At 45.4% G+C, this 14,953-nt stretch overlaps 1 protein-coding gene across 1 annotated transcript in view; it reads left to right on the top strand.

Moving 5' to 3' along the window:
• Positions 1–14,953, top strand: part of PDE7A (phosphodiesterase 7A) — a 1,297,734-nt gene that overhangs the window by 1,074,438 nt on the left and 208,343 nt on the right. The window contains exon 10 of the mRNA XM_044065847.1: positions 12,870–12,950. Coding sequence (XP_043921782.1) covers positions 12,870–12,950 — 81 coding nt within the window. The remainder of the gene's footprint in view (positions 1–12,869; positions 12,951–14,953) is intronic.

Raw genomic sequence — 14,953 nt, forward strand, 5'->3', positions numbered from 1 at the left:
GTGTCCCCGCCCTTTGACCCCCTCATGCAGGTGGTTGCTAAGAAGGCATGGACGGCTCCTGATTCAGTGGACCCCACTCCCAGGAGACCTTCTAAGTTCATAACAGCTCCAGCAGACAAGCAATTTTTAACAAAAGGAGTTTCTGTGGATGCTATGGTGGTAGCTGCTGCCACAAAGAAGGAACTAGCTGATCCTTCAGTACCTGTCCATCCACCTAACAAGGAATCTAGGTCCATGGATAGGTATGGGAAGCGGATGTTCTCCTCAGCGACATTTACCATGCGTTCGCTGAACTACCTGTGCCATTTTACTCGTCTTCAAAGGGATTTGATCAAGGAAGCGAGTGAAATGTTAAAGGATCCTACAGCTGCGGGTTTCCAAGACAAGATGAACACGCAGCTGGCTACCCTTAATTCCATATCCAACTCCTCCATGCCTCCTTTCCTCTGGCGGCTGATGGGCGAGCAGAGCCGCAGGGACAGGTGTGGCCTTACGTAGGCACGCCTGGATGCGGCTATGCAATTTTCGGACCCTTTCAAGACGTCTTTCACAAACTCCCCTTTTGATGGATCATCTCTCTTTGGTCCTCAAGTGAAAGAAACCCTGACTAGGTGCGAGACTGATGGCAAGACCCTTTCTGCCGTCGGAGTCCGTTTTCGACTCCTTCCAGGCCTTACCCCAAAGGCCAGAAGGGTGGAAAGATGTGGTTCCGTAAACAATCTCAAGGGACTTCGCCTGACGCACAGAGTCGTTTTCCTACCAAAGGCAGAGGTGGGAATAACAATGGTAGACGTCGCCCTAGGGGCAGGGGGGGTCCGCAGAACCAGGGCAATCGGGAAGCCTTCCTGACAAGCCCTTTCAGCATCCCTGAGGTGTTGCCCGACTGCCCATCTTCGGAGGCAGTTGGGGGAAGATTGTCACTGTACCCAGAAGCCTGGCTATCCCTGACTCAAGACAAATGGGTACAGTCCATCATTTCCGAAGGCTATTCTATCCCCTTTCTTCGCTTTCCAAATCAGTCAAAAAAATCCCTTCCAGATGTTCCACCCGCTCAAAGGGATCTAGCAGCTTTGGAAATTTCAAAACTGCTTGCAAAAAGAGCAATTCAGCCAGTGCCAGCAGACCAACAAGGATCCGGAATCTACTCAAGGTTCTTTTTAGTTCCAAAGAAAACAGGGGACTGGAGACCGATTTTGGATCTCAGTATCTTGAACAAATCAGTCAAGAAAACAAGATTTCGGATGGTCACGCTGCAATCCATCCTTCCCTTTGGGCAAAGGAAACTGGATGTGCTCTATAGACCTTCGGGATGCGTGCTATCACATAAAATGAACAGGCGCTCCAGAAGATTCCTCCGCTTCAGGCTGGGAACCAGTCATTTTCAGTTCAGGGCCCTGCCCTTTGGTCTCACCACTGCCCCGGTGTTTACCAAATGCATGGCAGTGGTAGCTTCTCACCTGAGACGACAAGGATTCCAGGTGTTTCCATATTTGGACGACTGGCTCCTCACAGCTCCCAACAAGCATCTCCTTCTGATGGCCAGAGATTATACTTTTCGCGTTTGTCAAAAACTGGGTATTTCAATAAATTGCGAAAAGTCTGTTTTGTCGCCTTGTCGTACTATTACCTACATAGGCGCAAATCTAGATACGATAAACATGTCTGCAAGGCTAACACATCAAAGGATATCAGACATTCACAAATTGGTATCACTCCTTCTCAACAACAACAGAATCAAAGCCAGGTTAGTTCTAAAGGTGTTGGGAATTATGGCAGCGCCATACCTCTCCTTCCATTAGCCAGATACCACATGCGGATCCTTCAGTGGATGCTTTTACTCAATGGTCATACCAGGAACTTCCAATGTCTCACACCATTGTGATCACGCAAGCGTGCAAAAAGCATCTCATGTGGTGGATGTCTTCCCCCCATCTCCTGTCGGGAAGACCTCATGTTCCACCTCCACCGGTTGCTACACTGACAACGGATGCCTCCCTGATCGGGTGGGGGCATTATCAGGGCAGGACAGTCCAGGGCACATGGCAACCAAACGAATGCCACTTGCACATAAATGTTCTGGAGATGAGAGCAGTGCTTTTAGCGTTGCAAGCCCTTCAAGACTCTCTTCCCTTGGGAACAATTGCAATCCAGACAGACAATATGTCTGTAGTGTGGTACATCAACAAACAAGGCGGAACCAGATCATACCCCCTGTGTCGAGAAGCACTCAGACTGTGGCAATGGGCGATTTCTTCTCAGCGTTTTCTGATAGCAACGCACATCCCCGGGAAGTCCAATCATATTGCGGACAAGTTGAGCAGAGCTATTCTCATGCCTCACGAGTGGTCTCTGAAAGACTCTGTAGTGAGAGAAATTTTTCTCAAGTGGGGTCAGCCTTGCTGCGATCTTTTTGCTACTCCCCAAAACAGCAAGTGCAGGGAATATTTCACTATGTTCCCTTTACCAGGCCAACCCAGCAGAGACGCTCTAGTCCAAGTTTGGCCCCGGGGACTTCTGTATGCATTTCCTCCTTTCCCACTGATCTCTCAAGTAATTCAGAAAGCTATCGCTCAGAAGGCCTCATTGATCCTCATTGCTCCTTACTGGCCTCGACAAGTGTGGTTCCCCTTTCTACATCGTTTTCTCTTGGAGCGACCGTGGAAGCTGGACCTAGTTCCAGATCTTTTGATCCATCAGTCGGGTCAGTTTCATCGCTCCCTCCCCTCTCTGAACCTCACTGCTTGGTTCCTCCAGTTCCTACCTTAGCCAGGCTTCCTCAATTATCTCACTCTGTTAGAGATATATTGATAGCTTCCCATAAATCTTCCACTCGAAAGATTTATTTAAGTAAGTGGAAACGCTTCTCATATTGGGCACAAGGAAAGGACATAGATCCTTTCACCGCTTCCATCCAACTAGTCCTTGATTTTCTAGCTGAACTCTTCCATGCAGGTTCATCTCCCTCTACACTTAAAGTTCAATTGGCAGCTATTTCTAACTTTCATGTGGGTATTTCTGAATCTGCCTTAATGTCCCACAAACTCTGCAAAGCCTTTTTGAAAGGAGTTTTTCTTCTCAGACCTCCTATAAGAAATCCTCCTTCTCCTTGGGACCTAAATTTAGTCCTTGCTTCTTTGATTCTTCCCCCTTTCGAACCTGCAGCTTCCTGTTCCTTAAAATTGTTATCATGGAAAACTCTTTTTCTGGTAGCTATTACATCAGCTAGAAGAGTTTCAGAGCTTCAAGCACTCAGTTGTCGTCCTCCTTATCTTTTGTTTCATAAGGACAGAGTATCCTTACGAACTAACCCGTCCTTTTGCCTAAGGTGGTCTCGACATCAAATCTAAACCAAAGCATTGACCTCCCTGTCTTTTTTCCAGAGTATTCCAATAGGTCTGAACAAAAATTACACTGCCTGGATGTTCATCGCCAATTGAGGTACTACTTGGATAGAACAAAACAATTCAGAAAATCTGATCAGCTGTTTGTCTCCTATGCGGAAAACAGAAAGGGACTTTCAGTTTCAAAGGTATCATTATCCAGATGGCTAACATCTTTGATTTCCCTGGTATATGAAATTAGACAACAAAAATTGCCTAATAAACCTAAAGCCCATTCCACCAGAGCTTTGGCTACTTCTTTAGCCTTCCAAGACAGACTGCCTATTGATACCATTTGTGCAGCTACTTGGGCTACTCCTCACACTTTTATTTCTCATTATAAGTTGGATTTAGCTTCTAGGCATAGGGCTAATTTTGGTTCCACTGTTCTCAGGAGTCTGTTCCGTTAGGCCACCCGGGACAAGGTGCTAGGGACGCGGTCCCATCCAGCAAGAATGAAGGCGAGATAGACAACTTAACATATAGAAGTTATGTTCTTACCATAACGTTCCATGTTAGTTGTCTTCTTCTCGCCTTCTTCTTGCGTCCCACCCTCCTTCCCCCTGGCCTGGACAGACCTAGAGGAGTTGTGATTGTGACCTCTCTTTCTACCACCTCTTTCTTAGGCATATGCTGTTGTGCATATTTCCTGGATCAGGATGTAGGTCACCCTTCCTTTTTCCTGTTGTTAGAGGTGGACTCTGTTTTAGAGTTATTCTGTTACTGTTATAAGCTGGGGTTAGCTCACAAACGAGATCTGAGGTAACTCTCGCCTAGCATTGTGGGATATAAGGGGAGCCTCGAGCCGGTGGAACCAACTCTCGAGCTTTTAGAGTGGCCGAGTCGGAGCCGAGGTCGGCTCCGAACCCATCCAGCAAGAAGAAGGCGAGAAGAAGACAACTAACATGGAACGTTATGGTAAGAACATAACTTCTATTTTCTGTTTAACTAATTCTCTTGCTATTCTAGATTTTCCTATGTGCCTAAATATTGTACTAATACCCTAACCATAAGCATACTACAGTGTAATCACCAAAAATTTTTGTATATTATATTATGTACCTAGCTCTTTAAAATATGTAACTGAGTGTGTCTACTGAAGCTTTTCTCCCTGGGCCTCCACTGAAAATGGACCTTGCTTACCAGTCATCTCTCCTAGTAAACAAAGGCAATAAATAAATAAATGACCCCAAGAGGATTGCTTAATTAACAAGCATGGTTACATCGAATAGCAATACATATGCTTAACAATTGTATGCACTCAACACAAACATCGTGTGTGTTTACAGTTACATGGGTTGCATATTTAAAGTGTACCCTGTAGAGATGATCGAGGGATCCACGGTGGTGCAGCGGTAGCTTTGTTGCCTCACAGCAAGAGGTTCTCCCGTTCAATTCTCAGCTAGTGTGCGAGGAGTGCCTTCTGTGTGGAGTCTGCATGTCCTCCCCGCGGGTCGAGTGGCGTTCCGAAAGACATGCGTGAATGGGCGTGCCTTCGTTGAAGGTTGGGCGTCGAGCTGGCAACTCAGCACCGTGAAAATCTACTGCCAATCATTAGCGGACCGGAGTTCCGCTGTAGCGACCCCTAACTGGGAAAAGGCGAAAGACAACAACAACAACCCTGTAGAGATGATCTTGGTGAGAACATGTGGAACAAAAATATGACACTGAAAAGAGGTGGGGTGAGGTATGACAGTAAAGTCTGACAATATTTTTACAAGGGGAACCAAATAGTATGAAGTTTAGGTATAAGGGATTAGGCAAAGTAAAGAGATGGTGTAGGATGTCTATGATGTAGAAATCCCCTTTTTGTTAAATTATTTAAAGAACTGAGCCTAAGTTTAATGAATGTATTTTATTTGATGTTATGTGATCCTATCTCGCCTACATTCTGAATGATGGGTTCGGAGCCGATCCCTCGGCTCCGACTCGGCACGCTTATGCCAAAGAGCGAAGTCTCTTACTGGCTGAGCTTACCATATCCCAGGATGCACCACTACCAGTCCCCCAGATCTCGTTTGCCGCTAACAAGTGAAGACGTGGTCTCGAGCTGGCTGAGTTAAGTAGTGATTATTTCACTAGTTTTTCTGTCAGGATTTTCTTCATTCTCTACAAAAAGCTGTTTTAACAGCTATTCTTGTGTTTTGAGTGTGTTTGACAAAATTCACTTGGTGAATTCTTGTGTTGTGAGTGTGGACTAGGAGTACCTCTTGTCTGGAAAGGCCTTTCCCGGTCTTTTTATTTGTAGGTGACTTCGGTTCTGTTTCATTTATATTTCTCTTCCTTAAAGAGGAACTACTGAGAGAAATTATTACATTTACAGAGTTTGTGCTGTGTTTAACTACTCAGAGTATTGCGAGTGTTAACTGTAAGCCTATTCTAGGTGTGTCACCAGTGTTCTTTACAGTTACTTTCTGAAAATTTCTATAATGTCTCAGAATCCTAGGCCTTGGCTTCAAGAAATGTGTAAAATGTAGCTTCAAAATGTCCATCACGGACGATCACTCGCTATGTGTGTATTGCTTAGGGGCAAAGCATTTACAGGAATCATGTAGTGTATGTCACGCTTTTTCCTCAAGGGTCCTCCAGGAGAGGAAAAATAAATTAATTCTTAAGGGATTAATTAAACCTTCTTTCGAAGAAGCTTTGGCATCCTCTCCTTCTCCGGCCAAAAAGAAAAGGCGGCGGCTCCGACCAGTCCGTCGGATCCGATCGCTAAGAAACAAAGGCAGGCCTCTCCTTCGGCTCCAAGGACTTCGGAGCCGAGGTCGGAACGGTCTGCCTCGATGCCACCAGTATCGACTCCTCTGGCTTCGGAGCCGATAGCTGGGGCATCGAGAGGCGGGTCATCTTCGTCGGCTCCACTGCTCTCGGAGCCGACAAAGGTTGCCCGCTCAGACACTTCCTCCTCGGCGCAAGTCCACCTCGGCACCGATGGAATCTGGTGTGTGTATTCCCTCGGCGCCGATACTCATCGAGTCGCCTCGGAGCCGGTCCCCTAGCCCTTTGGGGCCGTTGGAGAGGCCGTCTCGGACCCGTTCTGTTTCCTCTCGGTCTTGAGGATGTCAGATTCTGATATAGACAGGGTGCTCCAAAGACTGTTCCAGTCCCCAGTCTTCCAAAATTTGTTTCGGTTCCGACCCAGTTGGCTTCGGAGCCGATGACCTTGGCCCACCCATTGCCATTCCTCCTCCGACTGCTTCGCTCCGTCGAGCAGGTGCTGTTGGAGCCGATGGAGATCTCAGGGTCGGCTCCGACCCTTACTCCAACCCGGCCTTCGGGTCCGAGTTTGGTACGCTGGACGTCTTCGGCTGGACCCGGGGTGATGTTTGGGACCTATGCTTTCGGTTCCGAGCCTCCCTCGGTGCTTCTGCGGGTCTTCCGTCGACTATCACGGCTCCGGGACCGGACACTCCCAGGATTCTGGGGTCCGGCTTTCAGAGCCATGAGGAGTGCCTTGGCCAAGTCCTCTTGCCATCTCCCGGCTTTACCGGCACCTTCCCTAGGAGTGGAGACTGGGTCTTTGGCAGTTCCCCTGTCCGTAGTCAGCGGAGCCCGGGCCTGAGGTTACCCCAGTGGGGTTCCCCTCCTCCTGAGGGTTCTTCTGAGCTGTCTTCGAGGAACCCCAAGGAAGAGATCGTGCAAGAGGAAGCACGTGGACTCCCCGAGTCTATTACTTCAGACACTGATCTGGATGATGCAGAGGGGTCCCAGTCGTCCTCGGATGATGTCTCCTTTGCAGACATCTTAGAGATCCTCAAACAACGAGGCGGCTGGATATCCAAACCCCTCTACTGACGAGTCAGTGCTCCTCAAGGCCTTTGGGGCTCAGCCCTCCGCCTCCTGGGTGTCTCCGCCCTTGACGAGCTTCTGGATTTAGTTTGTCGAAGGGCGTGGAACATCCAGATACCGTGGAACCAGTCTCTTCTCATCCAAATAAATTTTTGTCTGCTCCCCGAGAAGGAGTTCCTCACTAAAGGCGTGGCTGTAGATGCCATGGTGGTGGCATCTGCTACACAACAGGACGTGGCAGAGGCTTCAACGTCCATCCATCCTCCTAATAAGGAGTCTAGGAGTATGGACAGGTGCGGAAGCGCACCCTGACTTCAGCGGCCTTTACTTTAAGGTCTCTGAATTATTTGGCACATTTTACCAGGCTTCAGAGGGATCTGGTCAAGGAGTTGTCAGATTCCCTCTCGGGTAATCTACCTGAGCACCTAGCCCAGTCGGTTAGCTCTCAGTTGGCTATCCTTACGTCAATTTCTAACTCGTCCATGAGGCTCATTTCCTATGCGGCCGAAGGCGGTAGAGCGGCAGGCACAGGCGTGGCTCTACGGAGACAAGCCTGGCTCCGCTTGTGTCAGTTTGCGGAGGCCTTCAAGTCTTCCTTCGCCGACGCTCCCTTTGATGGGTCCTCCTTGTTTGGACCCAAGGTTAAAGACACCCTTACCCGCTGTGAGCAAGAGGGAAAAACTTTATCTGCCGTAGGTGCCCGTTATTCCACTCCCTTCGGCCTTACCCCAAGGCTAAAGGAGGGAAAATGTGGTTCCGCAAATCCCGTAAGTTTTTCTCCCAACAGCAGGAAGATTCCCCTTCCAGAGGCAGAGGACGGGAAATTTTTCAGGAGACGCCGTCCCAGAGGCGGCAGAGGGCCCGCAATTCTGGAGACCGAGTCCTTTCGTGGCTCTTCAGCCTCCCACACGTCATGAGGGATTGCCCGGCTGTGCTGCTCGAGCCAGTCGGGTGTCGCTTTGCCAAGCACCTAAAAGCCTGGGAGTCAATCACTCAGGACAGATGGGTGCTTCGGATCATTGCCGGAGGTTACACCATCCCATTCACATACTCGCCCCACCGTCCAAAAGAATCCCGGACCCACCACCCAGTCAAAGGGAAATGGCAGCCGCAGAAGCTTTAAAGCTGCTAGAAAAGGAGTCATCCAACCGGTCCCCACAGACCAGATCGGATCAGGAAATTACTCCAGGTTCTTTTTAGTGCCAAAAGACAGGGGACCTGAGACCAATATTGGATCTCAGCAGACTGAACCAATCCGTCACGAAATCCAAATTCGAATGGTCACGTTACAATCCATTCTCCCATTGTTGGAGAAGGATGTTTGGATGTGCTCCATAGACCTCAAGGACGCCTATTATCACATACCGATACATCAGGCGTCCAGGAGGTATCTGCGCTTCAGCCTGGGAGTCAGTCATTACCAATTTTGCGCTCTGCCCTTTGGTCTCACCACAGCCCCCAGGGTGTTCACCAAGTGTTTGGCAGTAGTGACGGCTCACCTGAGAAGTCTTGGATTCCAAGTGTTTCCCTATCTGGACGACTGGCTCCTGACTGCCACCACCAGGCATCTACTAATGGACAACCTCAAAGCCACCATCTCCTGGGTGTTACCCTGGGGATTACATTCAATTGGTCAAAGTCTGTCTTGCTGCCCTCTCAACGCATAAAGTTCATAGGAGCAGAGATAGACTCAAGATTGATGCGCGTCTTTCTTCCTGCCGAAAGGATCCAAACTTTACAGGGCCAAGTTCAAGCTCTGATCTCGAGATCCAAAGCCCCAGCCAGGATGGTTCTACAAGTTCTAGGCTCAATGTCTGCCACGGTTCTTTTAGTCCCTCTGGCAAGATTGCACATGAGGATTCTTCAGTGGCTATTGTCAACGCAATGGTCCTTTCAGGATCTTCCCTCAATCATCACATCATGATTACGGATATATGCAAAGGGACCTTCGCTGGTGGCTTCAGACATCCAATTTGGATCAAGGAAACCCCTTTGTTCTTCCCTCTCCAGTGGTTACCCTGACGACAGATGCCTCCCAGATAGGGTGGGGGGGGCATTGTCTGGGCAGGCTAGTTCAGGGCTCCTGGCTTCCAGACGAAGCTCTTCTCCACATCAATGTGTTGGAGATGAGGGCTGTACTTCTATCCCTACAAGCCTTACACAAGTTTCTTCCTCAGGGCATCATCGCCATCCACACAGACAACATGTCGGTGGTTTGGTATCTGAACAAACAAGGAGGGACCAGATCATACCCCCTTTGCAGAGAGGCCATGAGAGTGTGGGAATGGGCTGTAGCTACCAACCGCTTCTTGGTAGCGACCCACATTCCGGGAAAGTCAAATATATTGGCAGACAAATTGAGCAGGACAATTCTCTCTCCTCACGAGTGGTCTCTAAACCACACAGTAGCAGCTCAGGTTTTCAGGAGATGGGGGACGCCGTGCTGCGACCTATTTGCAACTCCATTAAACACCAAGTGCCAAAGGTTCTTCTCCTTGATCCCACATCAGGGAGTACCAGCCATGGATGCTCTAGCACAACCTTGGCCAACAGGGCTAATTTATGCCTTTCCTCCAATTCCCCTTCTTCTCAGAGTTATTCAAAAAGCCTCTCAACTGGGGTCTTCAATGATTCTGATTGCCCCGTACTGGCCTCGTCAGGTGTGGTTTCCCTACCTGAAGAAGCATGCAGTGGACGATCCGTGGACTTTAGACCTGATTCCGGACTTGCTAATCCATCAGTCGGGACTTCGACATCAGTCCCTTCAATCTTTGAAATTGACAGCTTGGCTCCTCCACTTCCGACTTTAGTTAGAAGGCACACTCTAGACCCGGAAGTTGTTCACATTTTATCTTCGGCCCACAAACCCACCACTAACAAATTGTACCTTAGTAAGTGGAAGAGGTTTGCTATCTGGGCTCAACTCAAGGGCTTAGACCCTATCACTGCTCCTGTCCCAGAGGTCTTGAAATTTTTAACATCCTTGTTTAATCAGGGATCTTCTGTCTCAACTATTAAAGTCCAACTAGCGGCTATCTCTAAATTCCACGAATCCATGGATCCTCCTTTGATGAGCAGCAGACTATGCAAAACTTTCATTAAAGGTGCGAGCCTATTAAGACCACCAATTTTTCATCCTGCACCTCCGTGGGATCTTGATTTGGTGCTTCGCGCATTAACATCTCTCCCTTTCGAACCGGCTGCTACATGCGAGTTAAAATATCTGTCTTGGAAAACTGCCTTCTTAGTTGCAATTACTTGGCAAGAAGAGTTTCAGAGCTTCAAGCCCTGTCTATTAAGCCACCGTACTTGATTTTCCACAAGGATAGAGTATCACTTAGGCCTAATCCATCCTTTGTCCCAAAGGTCTGTTCTAGTTTCTGCCTACAACAATCTCTAGAGCTACCGGTTTTCTTCCCAAAATTCTCCAATGAAGCAGAATACACTCTTCATAAATTGGATGTTCACAGGCAGTTACGCTTCTATTTAGACAGGACTCAGCAACTTCGTAAGTCAGACCAGTTGTTTGTGTCCTTCTCAGATAATAAACTGGGCCAAACCATCACAAAAGCTACTATCTCAAAATGGATCAGAGATTGCATAACTCAGACTTATTCTTCTTGAATAAGCAACTTACAACATCTATCAAGGCTCATTCTACCAGAGCTATGGCTACTTCTATAGCTTTTCATTCCAAGCTCGCTATATCGAAATCTGTGCTGCGGCTACTTGGTCCAATCCGCACACTTTCATTTCACACTACAAATTGGATGTGGCATCTAGAGGACGAGCTTCATTTGGTTCCACGGTACTCAGGAGTGTTTTCCAGTGAGCCACCCAGGATTCAGGTGCTAGGACGCTGTCCCATCATTCAGAATGTAGGCGAGATAGGATCACATAACATCTTTTAGTTATGTACTCACCATAACTTCAGATGTTTGGGATCCATCTCGCCTACATTCCTAATACCCACCCTCCTTCCCCCTGCCTTGGAGATCAGAAGAGATTGAACGGTTTTGAGTTCTACTGTTTTATCTTGTTTCATCTGACGATGTTATATAAGCAGGGTGTGCATGTGTGCATGTATGCGGACAAACTAGATCTGGGGGACTGGTAGTGGTGCATCCTGGGATATGGTAAGCTCAGCCAGTAAGAGACTTCGCTCTTTGGCATAAGCGTGCCGAGTCGGAGCCGAGGGATCGGCTCCGAACCCATCATTCAGAATGTAGGCGAGATGGATCCCAAACATCTGAAGTTATGGTGAGTACATAACTAAAAGTTTATTTTCCTCTGTATTGTGTTTTAGTTTTTCACTGATTTTTGAAAATAGGTTGACAGCTTTGTGCGACATAATTGCATATTCACCTAATGTAAAGGTTATTTCTGCCAGATGATTAATTTTTCTTGCTTGAAAGAGCTAATTGCAAGTGTCTTGCTGCTATCGAAGGTGTACCTACATACAGAAGGTGCTAGTACAGCTAATGTTCCATTTTTCCCAGAGTGATTCTGCCTTCCATTTCAAGCATCTGTGTACTGTGAATGTCAGAAAACATTTGCTGACTCAGCCATGCTGACGGAGCTTCTGTCCAAATATATTTATTTTTTATTTTACATTTGTTTACAGGGATAGTCCAAATTGGGCAAGAAACCCATTTTTAGCAATGGCCCAGGGAGAAAAGCTCTATTAAGATAAACAGTAGGCTTAAAAACAATACACACAAAAAACTTGAGTAGAAAACAGTGACTCGGATATAGCTGTTATCAATATTTCCATTGCTAGCCCAAGTGAAATAAAACAATATGATTAAAAACAATATGCATAAAACATGAGGAGAGAACAGTAAAACGGATGTAGCTGTTATACAGTAATTTACATTACAAATAGGTGGGTATTACACAGAGATATTTGTACAGGAATAAGTATGTGGTACAGAGCCAATGTAGACTTTGGGTGTTTGTGGGTGTAAATGTAATTGTGTGTGTAATATGCTCCAGTACAATATAGTTATAGAGTTTTTTTGGTTGCTTTGTATAATGAATGAGATGGTTAGCAATTAAGTCTTCAGATTGTTTTGAGTATTTTTGTTTGCACAGCAACGTTTGGACATGTAGTACTTAGGTGCACTTTTATATTAATGTTCTTATGAACCATATTCACACCTTTGTTAAACACTGATGCTTAAATAATGGGCCAGAAGTAATACAACATTTATCTTTAGTGTGCTGCATACTTCATTTTGAAATTTGTGTCTTCTTGCCATATTGGGTACTATGTGTTTGCATTAGTATGAGCATTAAAATAACCTTAGTGTGAAGAAATATTTTCGTAGCAATGTGTTTTCTGTAGAAAAGTTAATTTGTATTGGTGTACCTGCTTCTACTTCAGAAAGTAGCGTACAAAGAAAAAAAAAGTAAAATTACTGCAACACAGAATCATGTTGAGTAAATTACATGAAGAAATCAGAAGGGAATTAGGGTAGCAAATATCAAGGGCAGCACCTTTAAATCTTCAATAAAGTCACTGGCATTCTGTATTACCTTCTGTATTCTCTCTTCCTCTATTTTCTACTGCTTGAATAATGTAAAAAAAAAAAAAAAAGAAGACTGAAGCATACAGAAAATAGCAAGTATTCATTTTAGAAAAAGGAACTACTTTGGCAATTAGTTTTCTCATTAGTTTGTGGTGGTCTTTTTTAGGAGACATTGAAAGAAAACATAAGCTGGCTATCAGCCCGCTGTGTGACCGAGATAGAGAAAACATTGCCAGTATCCAAATAGGTAAGTTATTTAAAGTTGAAAAAGCTATAAATGTCTGTGTGTATATATATGAACCTATATATGACGTTTAAATACAGTGTTCTAGTCTCAAAACCAATGTGTCTATTTTTTCAATTTGCATATTCCTTGTGTGACATAAGTACTAGAAAGAAACTAGATCCCCTCTAGATTTAAGCACTGTACTTGCTCTGTGAGTTCTTTCTTGGGGTGCTCCTATACTACAATTGAAATGAGTGTGAGCCCACCTCAAAATTGTTTTTCTGGTAATTTCTGTACAACCTTTTGTTCCGGAACTTTGAAATGTGGTCATAAAAGATGCAGGAGCTTACCTCAGCTCCTTTCATTCCAGATGTACTGCAGAAGCTGTGCTGCTTCTCTGAGATATTGGATCAGATTATTTCCACTTGCACCCTACAGCTCAGGGTAACTTCATTTAAAAGATTGTCTGAAGATGATGACATGAATAGGAAATGGTTAGTGTGAACAGAAAGCTGATATACCGTTTAGAAATCTTTTCTGCTAATGTACCCCCTTTTGATTACAACTTAATGCATGGCTGTACAGCTTTTGCAGATTTTTTTTTCACTGAAGAGCTTCGATCATACCTTTCAACCTCTTGTTACAAGAAATCTGGACATAGCCAGAAATAATAGAGGAGGGAGCACAGGCCTAAAAACAGGAACAGATTTTTAAATGCTGTAATTATAATCATAGAAAGCTGCTAGATTAACAGGCTTTACATTAGCTTGCATTTTCTGAGGGATTTGAAGCCTGAAACTCAAATGTCTTTCATTATATACTGATTTTACCCCTCAGAGATTTGGCAGAACACCACAAATTATAAGAGGAATGGGCCAAAAAATGAGGTGGAAATCTGGACTTTTGAGAGCTATAGCTTTAATGGCAAGTCTTGTAGATTTGTTGAGACTCAGTCCTCCAGAGAGTGGTCAGGTTCACAAGGTCAGCACTTGAGGTGCTACAGCTGTGTGCTTTCTTTTATTTTCTTCCCAAAGTGCATTTTCCTCACTACACAATTATCCTTACATTGCCAAACATAAGAGAGCAAGACTTTACTGTTTCTTCCATTCTGTGGTATTCCTGTCCTGCTAACTTGTCTCAGTATGCACCATGTTGGGTATGAATTAAATCGAATTATATTTTCTTTACAAATGTGTCACCCTGGCCCTTACATAATCTTGTTCATCAAGTTTTAAGATTTGTGGTTAAGGGAAAAAAACAGCAACATGTTTGTAGCTGTTGATGCACAACATTTAGATCACTGTTACAGTAAACTAACCTTCATATGTTATAGCTTGCCAAGAATCTGACCACCAGCTAGCTTTCAAAGATTCGGAGCACTTTCCATGCACCCTAACTGCTATGAGGTTCTAGAAGAGCTACGTAAAAACACTGGTTAAGGCACCAAAGCTTCAGAGCTTTCTTGCAGCCAAAGTGGGCCTCCATGGAACTAATGGTTGGCTTCCGATTCTTATGGGGAATATCTTCCACTATATCATTTGCCTAAGGAAAAGCTGTGGTTTTTTTTGTAAATTATTTATTTTATAATAAATGATTTTTCCAAGTCTAGAAAAGGCATTTTTACTTGTGAATTAATTGTGTAAAAATCTGTTTTTTTTTTACATTTCTGTGTAAAATTCTTACTTAAGGGGCATGATTTTGGGGGATTGTCAGTGAAAGTTTTACCTCAGAATCTTAAGTTTTCTTTCAGGAAGTTTACTGACTCACCCAGGCTCCACTACTTTTCTTTCAGGCTTCTTTTCTCGGCTTAACCATGTGGTAGTTGCCAGTCTGCTTAGTTCTTCCTTCTCCTGTCCGCAAGAAAAAAATAAATATAATAAATCATGGGTCTTTGGGTGTCAGGCTGGCTCCCTCACTGCCTCAGCTGCTGATGAGTTTCTTTGCTATGGTCGGACTTGGTTCCTTGGACCACTTATTATTCTCTCTCTGTCTGGTGTAGCTCCTTGGGATGCCATTAAGGACCA

The sequence above is a fragment of the Protopterus annectens genome, chromosome 3.part0, assembly GCF_019279795.1.
Source record: "Protopterus annectens isolate FY-2018-M chromosome 3.part0, PAN1.0, whole genome shotgun sequence".
In the NCBI taxonomy this organism is placed as follows: domain Eukaryota; kingdom Metazoa; phylum Chordata; order Ceratodontiformes; family Protopteridae; genus Protopterus; species Protopterus annectens.